Genomic DNA, 16,458 nt, shown 5'->3' with positions numbered 1-16,458 from the left:
ACCCGTTTTGTACCCCTTTAGGTGGGTGCTTTTGCAGAAGATGCTCCTAAAGATTGGGGTGCTAAGTAGCACCCTAGGATACTTTTAGGCGGAAAAGGGTGTTATAAGGCACCTGTCTTCTGGGGTGCTTCACAGAGGGTGCTCCTGCGGCGACAAAATCCAAGCACCCTAAAGGGCGTAAAATATTCAGTTTTTAGGGTGCTCCTGCGGCGACAAGCTGAAGCACCCTTTTGGGCGTAAAAATTTTTAGTGTGTAGTCATACCCGATCTGGCGGATCAAGCCCTGTCACTAGCGCTGCCGGGCTCACCGAGCTCACCATTTACAAGCCAACGTAACAGTTACAGAACTGAACAGATGACACACGAGTTACCGGGTGACGAAAGTTGGTGGCACTTCATCAACACTTGAAAAGCATAAATACCACGGTCATGCTGGGGTACGAGCTAATCTGTGCACCCCAAATTAAATATACAGCTGATCTGCCTGCAGGCGTGGACGACGGTGCAGGCGGCCATCGCCCTGCATGGCAAAGGCTGCCATGCAGCGATGCATGTCAACTGCTTGAATCGTTGATGTGACGCATATTAGCGCATCAACGCATCGCCCATCCCAAAGAGAGAGAGAGAACGAGCTTTAATGAAAGTCTGGATTGTCACAATCCAGATTGTCGCAATACAGAGTAGCCGAGCTAAAACGCCTAACTTGCTACGGCAGGTGATGACGTGATAAAGATGATGCATCAGTCGATGCGCACCGAGGCGTTGAGGTATTTACAGCAACTGGTCTAGTCCTGTGTGTTGCAGGTACGCGATCAGAGATTTTGTATCCCGTAATGCACGTTTGAGATATGCCCCCGGGACTAACACGTCTTTTGGTTGAATGTCCACTGAAAGCGGAAGTCCCAAAGACACTGCAGGGACTCTCTTTGAGCACTGAATCGAGCCCATTCACATGGCAGGTGCTGCAGGTTTTTTCGCACATCGCAGTGAGGGCAGAATGGCGACGTAGTTCGTTTCAACTTGAAAAGGAAGTTGCGCGTACTTGCGACATTCAACCGCATGCGATGTAGAATCAACCTCTTGAAGAGTCCAGGTGGAATTTTGAATTTGCGGTTTGGATCAATGGCAGATAGCGGCGCGTAATGACGTGGCACGTCATCCCATGGGTTGCTCGCTGCACGGTTCCATGCCACGCTAGATGCAAGGACAGAGGCATATTTCCTTGAGAATGGAGAATAGAGAATAGAGAATGGAGAATGTACCATGCTGCGGCGACAACCCCGCGGACAGTTCGACGCGTGCGAGGCGACGGCGGGGGCGTCTTCGCAACGAAGAGCGCAGTGCAGCCGAGTGAGAGACATCATCGGGGAGGACAGGCACCCGAAGACTCCGGACGCGCTGATATCGCGGCGGCGGATGGCGCCGGTAATTGGTGTCGCCCCTTCCGCGTCGGCCCCTTCCGTGGCATCTCAGGAAGGCACGAGCCCCGTGTCGGAGCTCATTTCGTCTCACGTCCGTCCGCGCGGAGTTAAAGACCGCACGTCGCACGCCCCATCCTCCGCTCCTATCGTGCGATGCAGCGTTCGCCGCCGGTTTTATATCGCGGGGGAGGCCAGGGTGTTGGAAGCGGCTGGTGCGTCGCACGGGGTTCAAATTTATATATCCGGATATCAAGCTACACTTGTGTACAATGCTGTCAATGGCATCCCTCGCATGACCACTGAGTCACAGCCTTTCCGCACGACTTCGCGGTGCTCCCTACTAATGCAAGCCCTCGTTATAGGATAACGATGTCTCCGGTGCAGGAAACTGGCTTCGTTATAAGTGATATTTCGTAAAAAGCGGATACCATTTGGTTTCCTGTAAACTACCGCGCGGACCATGAAACACTTCGCATAAACTGGGATTTCGAACAAAGCGATATTATTATAGCGAGGCTTTATTTATAAACTGTAGCAACTTGAGTGTTGAGTACTAAATTCCTCGTGTATGCATGTAATGAGCTAGCCAATTCCAGTTTACATGTTTCTTTTTTTTTTTTTTCCCTCAATTTCATTCCCTCTTTTTCGCGTATCCAAACCATTTGAGGTGTTAGATATGTGAGTGAGTGTACAGACCTTTCTACATTTTGTGACCGAACTGCAGACTGTAACCAAACAAACAAGCATTCTATTTGGAACCGTTTAGAGACAGGTCCATTGCAAGCATGCGCATGCACTCGTGCAGATGCGTTAACGGACGCTTTCAGTTGTGTATATTAGCAGGGGGCGCAAAAAAGCACAGTGCCAAGCTAGCAAAAATTAAAACCCCTCCCCTATACCAGGGAATAGATGTGCACGCGAAGCTTGTCCAACCCTGTGAAAGCGTAGCCCAGACCCTCGTGGAATCCCTGCCAAACCAAATGCCAAACCTTGCTTGCCGAACCCCTTCCTTGTCGTTTCGTCTGACTTTCCAGTTGCCGAAACTGCGGACTTCCTGGTCCGCACGACGCTCACGAGCACCCTCACGCTTAAGCTCACGAGCGCGCGTCCGCATAACCGCCTGCTTTTGGGCCAAACAATTCTTCCTACCCATGGCCGTGAGATCGGGAATTCATGTCATCATCAGAGATCCTTAAGGTGGACTTTGCTGTACGGCTCTCAGCATACACAAATCGAACATTCATGTCGGTCATTTGAAGCTTCGCTTGAAAATTCATCCCTCCGTGGTATCACGTGCACTCTGTGGCATCTGCTCCTGGGACCCTGCCCGCCGAGCCCGCCGCTGCGGTTGATGCTAGCGCGAGCTTATCGAGCACCGCCCTCGGCAGATGGCCCTTATCAGCTCTTAGATTTGGGCGCGTGCTCTACGCTGCATACACAGATGCGTACCTGGAGCACCCATTGGCATTTGCAGCTGCGCAGCGACACTTCACTGTTTGCGAGGGGCTCGCCAGATGGTCAGCTCCGTCAAGAGCTTCAACGGTGTGCTGGAAGACTCCCGCACCAGACTTTGTTTATCTGGTGACAAAGACATGGCGTTCAATAAGGCCAGCGAGCACTTATGATTTCCGGCGAATGCTGGCAAACGAATTGTTGTTTTCGGTTGAAGCTGTTCATTAAGGAAAGGGAAATGAGCTCTGAGCTTGTTTGCGGCACAGTTATCGCCAGAGTAGCAGCTTTTCGGTCCATAATAGATTTCTTTTCTTTCTTTCTTTTTTTTTTTAAGGACTACAGAGTTCTTCAATGCTATCCAAACTATTTTCGCGCAAAGCGAAGATGAAAGCTTGCTTTGTGTACAGTTTCATATTTAGGAGACTATTCTATCAGGTTCCAGACACGTAGGAGCCTTCAGCCGTGATTCTATATCCATGGACGAGAAAAATTGCTAAAAAATGACGGCGTGTTCTTCAAAGTATTTCTTACAGTGAATCCTTGCAAGCTAGCAAGGATTCAAAGTGAATCCTTGCTCCAAGCAAAATATCACTTCTCGGCAGTGGCTCTACTAGATTCCTCATCGGCCTGCCTATGGAACGAAATTGCTGGGGATGAGAATAAAAATAAAATAATGTCTGTCTCGTATGTTGTCATTACTTTTTGCCGATGAGTGCAACGTCGTAATTCAATCTTCGTGATCGGAAAACAAAACTCGCACTTCCTTACAGGACAGGCAATAGCATTTTTGGCACACATTGTCACCAATAGCCATGGAAACATTGGTATGACGTGTCATGTCAGGCAGTGAAAGTGTTCTTTTCATCACAAGTTTTCTTTCAAGCTCACGTAACCACGTTGCGCTAGCCAATCAAGACAAAATACAAGTTGCGTTTATTAGAAAGACTGCTTAGTCCTGATAACAATGATACCAATACCATCGCAATCTTCGAACAAATAACGGAGATATTAAAGAAAACGTTTGAAGCAGTCGCGACCCCCTAGCCAATTTCCCGCAACTTTTCTATGACGACACGGAACCTTGTTTGTGCGATTGGCAGCCACCTAAGAGACCTGTCGCGACGACACATGACTGGACGTCTGTAATGGGGCCTCTCGTTCCATTTGACCGCATCACTTGAATGCTAACGTGCAGTTCACGCACTGAAAATTATGCTTTATTGTTGGCCCGTATGACGTCATTCTTGCTCATAACACGTCACGGTGGCGCAAAATTTGAAAGTTTTTAAATACTTCTTGCTTTTTTTCTGTTAAAAAGCATCTTTTGTGGCTCTAATGGAGCTGAGTGAGATACTGAATTCTCGTTCTTTCAAATTAAACGAAGTTGTATTTTCTCTTCATGGCTCCTTTAAGCTTGCATGCAAAACATCAAATTCTCTGTGCTCTCATGCCACTGCCATCTTGGCCAAGCAATCAATAAAACGAGGATACATGTTTGTACATTGTCTTCACACTGATAGCAACGCTAATAAAATAGCGCAAATCATTATGCCAGTGTATTTAAAGGATTACATCCAACTTTTGACTTTTCTTTTTGGCAGCAATTCTTGCAGAAAATGACAAAGCATAGTTCTCAAAGCATATTGCGGTAGCGACAACACGCAGACCTCGAGGAAGTGTAGACGGTGCGTGCGAACGGTTTCGTCAACAGAGGTCAGTGCTCTAAGTACAATTTTGCTCCAGACAGCTAAGTACTCCAGAGCAAACTCTGGAGCTGTACTCCAGAGCAAACTTAGAGCACAAGAGAGGCCGCAGTCAGTAAGATGGGGGACCAAATATGTACATAGGCGCTCGCATACATATATATGCACAGTAATAGCCACACACTAGGAATTTATATTCGTTCACTTTATAGTTCACTGCTATTTGCGTATAATTGCGAAGGCTCATACAATATACGTCTCTTTCTTCCATAAATGCTAATATTTGGTAGCTTTACCGTTTTTCTGGTTTTTTTTTTTTTTTTTTTTTTTTTTGCTGAGTAAAGTTCGCAGCAGTGATCATAGGATGGTTAAACGCAAGGTAAGCTTGAATCTCACAAGAGAAAAAAGGAAACTCGTGAAAAGTAAGAAACCCAGTATGGAATAAGTCAGAGCCACGACGGAGGAGTATAAAATAATTCTCCAGAACAAATTTGCGCTTTTCAACGAGAATAACGAGGATAGTGTAGACAGGCCAAGTGACAACCTAACAGTGGCAATCACAGAATCTGCAGTAGCTGTGAGAGGAACAACATGTAGGGAACAAACTGGAAAACTAAGGAAATGAAGGAACTAATTGCTAAATGCAAGAACATGAAGGTGTCAAGTGCGGTGGAAAAATTGAATTAGCATGAGCTGTCTAAATTGATTAACAGAAGTAAAACAAATGAAATTCGTGTGTTTACCATGGCAGTGATCGAGGAAACGCTGCAAATTGGAGGAAGTTTGAAAGCAACTAAGAGGAAGCTCGCCATCGCCAAAGACAGAATGTGCGCACCCAGAGGCGAACAGGCTAACATTACGCACAACATGGACGACATAATAAAGGTAGCAGAGCGATGCTACACCAGATCAGGGGACACTACTGAGAGTAAAAGCTTGACTTGCCATGTCCCATGAGCACTGGTTGCTAAAGAGAAAGTAGGAAAGGGCCTCAAGGACCTAAAAAGAGAAAAATCTGCAGGTGACGATGGCATAACCGTGGATCTTTTGAAGGAGGGGGGAGATATAGTACTGGAAAAGCTTGCTGCCCTATTTTCGGAATGCTTAAGGACTCTAAAAGTACTCAGTAGACTAGAAAAATTCCAAAATTATTCCGATTCATAAAAAGGCAGATACCAAGGACCTTAAGAATTACAGACCCATCAGCCTACTTTCGGTTGTTTACAAGCTATTTACCAATGTTGTAGTAAACCGCATTGAAGACAGCCTGGATTCCCATCAACCCAGAGAGCAGGTTAGGCTTAGGAAAGGGTACTCAACCATGGATCAGATCCATGTTGTCAATCAAGTGAGAGACAAATCCGCAGAATACACTAAACCTCTTTACAGGGCATTTATAGACTATGAGAAAGCGTTTAATTCCGTACCGCCACCGCAACTAGCATGTCTGGAGGGGGTGTTCAGAAAGATTGACTGGGAAAACACAGGATTAAGAGTAAACGGAGAATACTTGAGTCATATGAGGTTTGCTGACGACATAGTACAGATGAGTGGGACTACAGAAAACCTGATAAAAATGCTTGAGGAACTACAATCAGAAAGCACGGTCGTGGGGCTAAAAATAAAGATGAATAAAAGTGGTGAGGAATAAGCATGCCAAGAACGTGTTCTTCAGCTTAAGGAACAAAACGCTAGAACAAGTAACAGAATATTACTACCTCCGACCGATTGTTAGTGCTGACCCCAACCACGAGAGAGAATCCGGCGCAGAATAGGTATGGGATAGGTAGCACTTAGCAAGCACTGCTAAGTAATAAAAAGTAAGCTATCTTCAGTCACTCAAAATGAAAATATACAACCAGTGCATACTCGTTAATGGCATACGGAGCTGAAACATATGGCGCCTTACTAAACAGCTAGAACAACCCTCCTTCTGGGCAATTTGGTGACGCTAGCTTTCACAAAACCCGGGCAGTTTCACACAGTGGCGTTTAATGGATGGCGAGCATGTTTGAATTGTCTAAACTGCATACGTGAAGTAATAAAAAGTCAATAATAACACAGAAAAAACTGAGCATCAAAATTTTGAACATGTGCGCATCAAGGCGTATTGGAAACCAGTGTGACATCACTGTGTGGGGATTTCATGCTGCCGCGAATGGAGTTTTGCTTTTCGCAAGCTTTACACTCGTGATAAGGCCGTTAGATAGTGTAGTAAAAGGTTGCATGGGTTGAGTCACACAGTGAAGCCAAGTAAAAGAATTGGCCCCTTCAGCGCTCCTTTAAAAAGAGTTGCAACTTGACTCCACAAACCCCCCCCCCCCCCCCTCCATTCCTCTTTTCGGACGTACACATCCCTCCATGGCCTATACTATAGCTCTCTCATGCTTATTTTAACTATCGATGGGATACCTCGGGTGTCACCGCGGGTGGGTTGTCCAAATTAAGAGAAAGAAGTCTTGAGCTGGAAATGTAATGCGGGGAAGTGACAACCGGCAGACAATCAGGGCAACAGAACGGCTATACCGAAAGATGGGACTAGAAGTTGGAGAAGACTATTGAACCGATGGAGGGATGAAATCAGAAACTTCGCAGGCGAAGGACGGATGAGGGCATCGCAAGACAGGAATGGATGGAGGAACACGGGAGAGGCTTTCGTCCTGCACCGGACACACATAAGACGACGACGACGATGATGATGATGATGATGATTATAATAAGGGGGTACCAATAAAGTTGTTGCGCAAGCAGCGAGTGGCCTCCAACATATCCGAGGAAACATCCATTAGACTCGGCCGCGGCGGCCGCTTTTCTGATGGAGGCGAAAAGCAAAAACGCCCGTGTGTACGAGATTTCGGCGCACGTTAAAGATCCCCAGGTGGTCAAAATTAATCCGGAGCCCTCCACTACGGCGCGCCTCATCGCCTGCGTTGCGTCGGCGCGTTAAACCCCAGAATCAGAATCGGAATCAGAATCATCCATTAGACTCGCGGTCAGTAAATATTTGTTGACATCAGCATGCACTGCTGCATCGCTTTTCAAGGAAACCGATTTTCCGCGGCACGCGTCTATTTCCCGGCCCACATAGCACGTTTTTCCTGTATGGTCATATAGTGCTCGCCACTCTTTCTTGCGCCGGTGCGAATGTGCACGCTGCGATAACTCTATCGAAAAAGTACCTGCATAGGGACTTCCTGCGCGATGCGCATGATTGGATCAAGGCGACACATGACACGTACGTGTGTATAGTGTATAACACGAACAGCTCTATTTTAGAGCCCGGACTGCACATGCATAATACAATATCTCTTTCTCCATCAGTTTCAGGTCATGAGGCGGCATATATATATATATATATATATATATATATATATATATATATATATATATATATATATATATATATATATATATATATATTGATTGATTGTAGGGTTTAACGCGCCGACGCAACGCAGGCGATGAGGCGCGCCGTAGTGGAGGGCTCCGGATTAATTTTGACCACCTGGCGATCTTTAACGTGCGCCGAAATCTCGTACACACGGATATATATATATATATATATATATATATATACGAGGGCTGGAGTATATAGATCACCTTTGACTTAGTTGAAGTGAATGTGGAATAGGTGTAACAGAAACGCGGGTTCTATTTTTTCCTACATAGAAGCATAGAACAGTAGCGCAACGATTCTGTGCTAAGGGCAGGGTACAGTACTGAGCCTACACACCTGGTTTGCGGGGTCACAGAAATAACTGAAAAAAGGTTGGAAAAGTCACTGCGGGTTTGAGGAAAGGAATAGGCGAGGAAGAAGATGGAATAACCGTGGATAACCTAAAGGAGAGAGGCGACATGTACTATAGGAAAGCTTGCAAAACTATTTTCAGAATGTCTCAAAATTTTCACGCTGCCGCTATAGCTTGGAAAAATGCCAACGTAATTCTGAGTTACAAGAAAATTGATGTCGAAGAGCTTAATAATTACAGACCCATCAACCTGCTCTCGCTTGTTTACAAGTTCTTTACATAGGTAATATAGTTACCTGCATAAGCAACAGCCTGTATTTCCAACAGCCGAGATTACAGGTTAGGTTCAGGGCAGGCAGCTTAACAATTGATCCCATCCACGTCACGGATGCACAGAGTGTAATAAACCCTCTCATATGGCATTTGTAGACTAAGAAAAAGTGTTTGGCTCTGCAAACACTGCCTGAATCGTTGAAAGCAGGGAAATAGAGGAAACTTAGATAACACTCTTGGAGGAGATATACAACGTCGCATGGACAAGAAAATTATCTACAATGAGAGATAAAAGTGTCTGATCAGAAAAGGAGGACTAGGAGCAAGAGAAGGAGACACCACCCTGCCAAAAGGGTTTGCAGCATGTCTGTGAAGAATAGTAAGGAAGCTTGAGTGGGGATGGTAGGATTACTGATAAATGGGGAATAGTTGAGCCCCTTTATATTTGCAGTGACGATGCGTATTCTGTACGTCTGAAGAACACCTACAAAAGTTACTTCAGGACCCGCATACACCCAGACAGCTTGGTCCTAGTGTCAAAAGTAAACACTAGCCGAGTTAGACGAATAAATTAGCCGAAGGTAATACGCATTAGAAATGCAGATTTGATTGATTGCATGTAGGGTTTAACGCACCGAGGCAACGTGGGAGATGAAGCGCGCCGTAGTGGAGGGCTACGGATTAATTTGGAGATATTTAACGTATGACGAAATCTCGTACACATGGGCGTTTTCGCTTTTCGCCTCCATCAGAAAAGCAGCCGCCCCGGCCGGCAATCGAACTCGCGACCTCGTGCTCAGCAGCGCAACGCCTTAGCCACTGAGCCACCGCGGCGGGTATTAGAAACGCAGAAAGCACCCTCTTAACCCTAGGTAATAAACTGCTAACACAGTTAGATAAATAAATCTATCTTGGAGAAATTCTCAGTGGTGATCTCAACACCGATGAGGAAATCCGGCACAGAATAAGTGTGGGCTGGGGTGCGCTCGCAAACACTCTAAAATAATGAATAATGAACGAGGCTTCTTCTATAACGGAGGTGTACAACCAATGTATATTGCCGTTCATGACATATGGCGGGAAAACCTTGGCGGCTTACTAAAAAACTAGAAAGAAAACTTAGGTCAGCTCAACGGGCCATGCAACGAAAAGTGATAGGGGTAACAGTCAGGGACAGGAAACGAGCGTCCTGGATCAAGGAACAAACTCAGGTGGAAGGTGTCGTAGTTTAAGGGACATGGGATGGGCATTCATCGCGACGCAATGACAACCGGTGAACGCCCGGAGTAAAAGAGTGGCTATCGAGGGACTGGACCAGAAGAAAGGCAAGACCAATAACTCGATGGAGGGACGAAGTAACAAAATTCGGAGGCAAACAATCGAGTCGGGCAGCGCAGGACAAAAGTGGTTGGACATCTATGAGAGAGGCCTTCATCCCGGTGTGGACCTAGAGATAAAATGATGATGATCATGAGAAAGCGCATTCGGTCACGCGGTCAGAAATGCGCTCGCGTCTGGACTACGTTTTCGCGGAAAGCAACCGGACGGGCCCAGTGGAATGCGATCAATGCACGGCTCACTATACAAACACCGAAGCAAACAAGGCACGCAACGGGGGACTGCAGCGCAAACACGGCGGGCCGCACCCGGCCACTGCAGTGCCATACTTCCAGAAACAGCGGTCTTGACCCCGCTGGGGACTACAGGAAAATCAGGAGAATGCAAACAAAAACTATTCATCTATTGTCTTTTCTCGCTGCCCATATCCTAAACTATAGTCTAAATCCGAAACCTCATGGCATTTCTCATGTCACTTCCTTGATCAAGAAGTCTTGACTCCTGAGATGGGACTTTTCTGGATATATTTGTAAGACTATTATGCTCGTGATTGCGTTAGGTACGATATAGTTACTGCGGGCAGTCAAAAGAAACGAAACTAAAGGAAGACCGTTTCGTCGCAGTTATGACCGGTGCATTCGGAAGGATGATCTAACCACGCCTGCACGCCACGCATCTTATCGCTCTCGGATCTTATCAGGAAGGAGAAGGACGACCGCGTCGAGTAAACGTAGGCTACAAAAAGAAGGAAACGGACTCAGCAGGAGTCCGTCTCTTCGCGGCGGCCGCGGCCCACAAAGCGCTTTGTACCCGGCGTGTTCCCGCTGTGCAAACAGCCCGGCGACGAACCGACCGACTGCAGAGGAGCGGCCCGCAGGGTCAAAGCGTGCCCGAGTCGTCAAGCGCCCCCGAGTTTCCGACGCACACACATCTTCACAGAGGTCGCAGGATCGGTTAAAATCCATGGTGCACGGGCGTTGAGGTGTGAGCTGTGGACGACAGGCAAAGCGACGAACCGCTGGGCACGTGGACTTGAGGCCGTTGTTCGGCACCTTGAAAGAGACTGCGCGGTGTCCAGGCGCTTTGATAAGCGCCAGGCGGGAGTTCCCACCGCGTGGTGTTGGATATCCGTCCGCACGAACGGTGCACGAACACACACAGACACTACGTTCAAACACACTTGTGATCCGTAAACACGCACTGGTCTGGTGGCACGCAGGAAGTTGTCTACTTGGAGCCGAGAAACGCCGCCGTGGGGAGGACGTTTTCTTCAGCGTAGATCCGAGCGACAGCCGGCTTGACAGGAGTCCGTCGAGAAGTACGCAGACAGGTCGTTGGGATGGGGTTGACGCGGCGATTCGCGTATTCCCGCAGCTTGGCTTGCGCGCGACCCCAGACAGCTGAGTTTCGGAGAGGCGCTGCACCGTCACGAGCTGCGACTTGCAGCGGTAGCTCTCAGCGAGGAACCTTACGTCTAACAGGGCGCCAGTCACTACAAGACACTACAGATTGGGCTCTTGTGCTCCGAGGTTCACTCGCAAATAATTGCGCGTTTTTCACGCAACGTCCGGCATTCATAATAGGACGGCCACCACAAGCAGATCCCAAATTTCTGTGAAGGGTGGCGTATGTTGTTCTACACTTCAGAACAGGTAAGCATTAGCGGTAGTACCACAATGACAAAGCGGAATGAAAAGCCCTGTTCGCGTCAACGTTGCCGACATCGCCGTGATTAGAACGAAAACGGCAGTCCTGCCCGCTCGCTCAGCTCCTGAAAGGTCAAACAAATCTGCAAGGCCGGCATGCTTCAACACGGCACTACCCACTACCGTGTGTGCTTGTGACCAACCTCGCGACAGCGTTCGGCACACCCCCGTACTAGGAAACATGCACCTACCCGATCCTTCCAGGTAGTCATATTATATAAGCGCGCACAGCCTTTACTCGGAATGGAGCCAACGTGCAGCAGCTGCTTTTCTAAATACAGCCCGCGATACAGCGAACAGTGTTCTTTCTCAATCTTCAGCACCCGAATTGCTCGCCGCGGCCGCTTGGAAGTTTCATGCACGAACTTCCGGCGGCCAAAGCGAAGCGAGTTGAAAGCTGCGGCGCAAGCGTATCGCACGAAAACCACCGCGCAATCAGGGTGGGCATTGCAAATTCCCGGGGGGCGCCGCGCGCGGGGCCCGTGGCGTGTGTACTCACTCGAGGCTTCCATGCCGGGCCGCGTCCCTCGCCGAATCGTCGCGCGCGCGGACGGGCGCGCGCCCGCGGCGCCCCGAAAAGGGGGCGGGGCCCAGAAGGCGGAGCCCCAGGCCCGCCCCGCCTCCTTCTTGGCGCACTGCGGCAACGCACTGCGGCGGAGGCCCCGAGAGCCGTGGTGCTGATGCTGTCGCTGCCGTTACCGCCGAGCTCGGCGTTTATCTCGTGCGCCGCTGTCACCCGAAGAAGACGTGAGCAGGAGGAATCCGACGCGAGGAAAGAACCCCGCCTTCCCTCCCCGCCGCCACTCCGACAAAATCCGACGCCGCCGGATTGCTCTGCGGCGCGCGGCGGCCGCTTGTGGTGGAAGGAGGGGGAGGCGAAGGAGGGGGGCGCTATTGAGGCTCGATACCCGGATTTGTTTGGGACCACGTTAACTGCGGGGCGCACCAGGGTTTGTTTCCCCACGGCTCGACGAACGCAGACAGGACTGACAGCCGCCGCAGCAGGCCGCGCCGTCAGTTACAGAGGCCATCGCGCGCTCTCACAATAGCAGTAGTTAGCAAGATGCTGCCCGCCGCTCTGTGTCAGTGCCGCGGCCGATGCGAGGCGCATGCGCGGTGAGCGCCGGAGTTGTTTAACTTGGATAAGTGCCTCGTCCGTAACTGAGCCAGCCATGGCTGTAGAGGCGGATTGTAGTCCAGCCCTTGAGACGGCTACTGACAGTGCGAATTTGGGCTTGCTGCGCGCATCGTTTTGACCACCCTTAATAATAGACGTTTGAAGGAAACTGACACCACCAGGAACAATTATAAGGATGGTTGTGCCTGCAATTCTCAATGAGATTTTTCACGTCCCTTCTTTAGGTCTCTCTCGTTACGCATACATCTGTACAAGAGGTCGTTCGAGAGGGTGGTAAGCGGGGGGGGAGGGGGGGGGGGAGGGGGGGTCGAATTCATACGCTGCTGGTGTTCCCCGTAAAGACACGAGCAACTTTTTTCTTTTTACGTCACGTCCCTTTCAATTTTGTCAGAGATCATTTTTATTTGGCCAGGAGGACTCTAGATCAGGTGGGGGAAGGGGGAGGGGCGTAGGTGGTAGAAGTGTATGGGGCCTCGGAAGGCTTTTAAGTCTCTCGAAGTACGAACAATTTTGAACGCAACTTTACAAATAAGCGAAAGCGAAAACACCCGGGGACTTTCTGAAGAAAATGTCTGACAACGTGGCAGTACATACGCACGTTCGTACACGTCCTGAGAGACGTCTTAATTGGAGCGAAAATTCGTTTCAAATTTTTCCCCGAAAATTTTTCCACGATGACGTGCTCAGTAGAATGAGGCAATTATTGCAATAATCAGTGCTATTCTTCATTGCGGGGGGGGGCTCCACACACCGAGAGCCATGCAGGCCATCATATAGAGGAGAAATTGGCCTCCTTCCTCCAATAAGGTAATCCATTCCATTCCATATTATGAGCCTCATTCCAATGACTTTTGGCGGAACCTGTCACGGCGCATCGAAATCACCATTATCACCCATGGGGATGGGCCGTTATTCGTGTGAGAAGCATAGCGACAAGCGGTGTCATGAATTCTTCATGAAAGACGGCGGCGAATGAGGTGGTGGCAAATGACAGGCGCTCCCTACGAAGGCGAGCAACTTTTTCATGAAGTGGAACTATGTTGTTCTTCTCAAAAGGACAAAGGTGCTCCATCCGAGGATCCCGGAGAAGCCTTTTTGTTTTTTGGGGTTTACGAATACCTACATCACTTGTCGCCGCAGTTTATCTTCTGTCGTTGCTTCAAGATAAGTGAAACCTTTTTATCGCATCCCGACGCCGAGCTCGCGCACAGGTTCGTCTCCAGTATCCTTGACTACACGTGTACAGCTATGCCGTCGTGGCCGTAGTACGCGTCGTGCTTTGATATTCAGGGTGGTATCAAGGCTTGTGCCGATCGTAAGCCAGGATTTACAAGTAGTTTTTGGGACACTTCAGTAAGTACAGGCAGCGTCCCTTGAGCGAATCAAAATTACACGCTTTTAGAATTCGGTCCACGTTCGTTGTATTGCCAAAGGAGGAGGAGGAGGAGGAGGATGAGGAGAAGGAGGAATAATCATTTTCTAAAGCGAGGGATATCGGGACGGGATGTCAGCGATACGTTAAGGAGGCCGCGAGTCTGCGCCGAATACAGGGCTCGCTGCACCAGGGCTTCCGGCGCCGCGCTGGTCAATGCAGACTGTGCCACTGCTCAAGGGATAAGTTGTTAATGGGGTTATGTTGTGTGGGCAGAAGAGAGATATTATACGTGTTAACGGGAGAGTCGCAGAGAGGGTGAGGCCATGGATGGTGGGATCCTTGACAGGACAGCGTGATTGTAAAATGTATCTATTTGCAGTCTTCGGAGTATGTATGCTTGTAATTTGACCGTGAGGGGTGTGGAGGACAATATATGTTCTGCTCGTGTGTGTATTCTAAGAGTATTGAGCTGTACGCGGGGTTGGTAGGCGCTGGACTGCTGGTTGATGGTTCAGCACCGCTATGGGTGTCCTGTCGAGGTCTCTTTTTCCCCTGGTGCCGGGCATATATCACGGGCCGCAGACAGGGCAATGCATGTATCCTGTATACTTTCGCTGTCTCTTTCGCGTTTTCCAGGTCTTTGGAGTGAATTCGCCCCGTCGGGGAGTTTATAATCGATACGGTGTTCAGCGCCATAGGCGCAATCGCTATCTTCGACATGTCCCGCCCGTGTCGGGTCGAACAGAAGCCGTAACTTAAAACCCAAAGTAACTTAAAACCCCAAAAGATGGAATGTCCAATTGGACACGAGAGGTTACGATCTCTTAAGAGATCGTAACCTCTATCCTCTGTCTCTCCTCTCTATGAATCTGTCATCCTCTGCCCCAACTCCCACACCAACAGGTGTTCCGGTGTCCACCCCTAGGTGTGACAATTTACGCCTGCTGGTGGACTTTCCTTTCCTTTTCCTTGACAATAAATTCCTTCATTCATTCAAGAGATCGTCATCAACGTACTCGGGAGTGTTAGAACGTGCAACGCGTGTCCAAACTGTGCATATATCATGCGCACACAAATGGAAGCCCGAGTCGGAAGCGCGTATCTTATATATGAACACGAACGAGCATGCAAACCACCATGCACACGTGCAGTTTACGTGTGTTCCGTGGTCTTGATGTACTACGGGCCACTCATGGCTGGTGGTTTCTGCCCCCGTGGTCACTCTGCGCGGCTTCTCACAGGAACCTTGTGGAGAAAACACCGTGAGGCTGGGATTGTAAGAACGACTGCGTGGGTCAAAATTCACCGCGGTCAAACAGCCTTTCCTGCATCGAACCGCCCCTTTCCCAGAATGACCATTCCCTGTGTATCAGCAACGTCTACAATATGAATTGTGCATATCTAATGACCCGAAATTACTGAACCGTGTGCACTTTGTGAATTGGACCCCAAGACTGCCCATGGCGTGACTGTGACCTTACCCTTCCCCCAACCCCTCACTTACCGCCAAGGACTTATGACCTCTTGTATTTTTATATTTCACTCTCTCGTCATATCACTGGTCATCTGTGAGTCATATTTCTTCCTAGCGTGGAAAGTTTCTTTGACAGCTCTTAGACGATTCGGTTGGCACTGTGTATAGTGCTGACAGCCTGCTAACTGCGCAGCCCGAGCTAAGTGATTTTTTTATAGAGACAAGAGAAAAATTGGGGGTGATGACTACATTTCAGAACGTTACCAAGGGCAGTCGTATTTTTTATCATACAACACAGTCATGCAGTGTTAATTTGTTCCGCAGAAAATAGTACCTTACGTGAATCGTCAGTAAGCAGGAATAGAGGAGAAACACAAAGATCAAGACACGCGTAGCACGAAAACAAGCATCGTTTGTTCAGAAAAAAAAAAAAAAACATGTAGGAACTGCGAGATAGTGTGTAAGCTTCCTTTCCAGGGACTCATCTCCTCCCACACGCGTATACGTATGCCCGCCTTGGAGGCCCTGGACTTTAAAACCTTTAACTTAAGGGTCCTTTTATTATATAAATGTTTTTTTACAATAAAATGCCCTGGTTGTTTTTGTTTTTTTTACTACCCGATATATGGTCCGTTTATCATAAAAATCTACGGGGCGCGTCGTGACACGCATTCCGCACAGACGGACGGACGTATTGGCGGTGAGATGTTTGAGTGGCGCCCTCTAGCTCTGACGTCGGCTTAGGGACTCGCGCCGCTGTCGTCTGCTACGCTCCGCTTGTGAGGGGCAGCAGTGCCTGCGCTAGAAATCGCCCGCTTTGATGGTGTAA

The 16,458-nt window shown here is 48.7% G+C and overlaps 1 protein-coding gene across 4 annotated transcripts in view; it reads right to left on the bottom strand.

Annotated features, from left to right (window-relative positions):
• LOC144144499 (uncharacterized) overlaps positions 1 to 16,458 on the bottom strand; it is a 320,680-nt gene that overhangs the window by 221,546 nt on the left and 82,676 nt on the right. The window contains exon 1 of one of the 4 annotated variants that reach the window (XM_077675972.1): positions 12,142 to 12,292. The exons of 2 other annotated variants lie outside the window; for them this stretch is intronic. In XM_077675972.1, coding sequence (XP_077532098.1) covers positions 12,142 to 12,154 — 13 coding nt within the window. In that variant the 5' untranslated portion in view covers positions 12,155 to 12,292. Of the gene's footprint in view, positions 1 to 12,141; positions 12,293 to 16,458 lie in introns of those variants that run through there. One more of the 4 variants, XM_077675970.1, reaches the window with a different exon arrangement.

This window comes from Haemaphysalis longicornis, unplaced genomic scaffold (genome assembly GCF_048455015.1).
Source record: "Haemaphysalis longicornis isolate Haplotype H1 unplaced genomic scaffold, Haemaphysalis longicornis Haplotype H1 scaffold_7, whole genome shotgun sequence".
Lineage (NCBI taxonomy): Eukaryota > Metazoa > Arthropoda > Arachnida > Ixodida > Ixodidae > Haemaphysalis > Haemaphysalis longicornis.
This window is presented reverse-complemented; position numbering and strand designations above follow the sequence as displayed.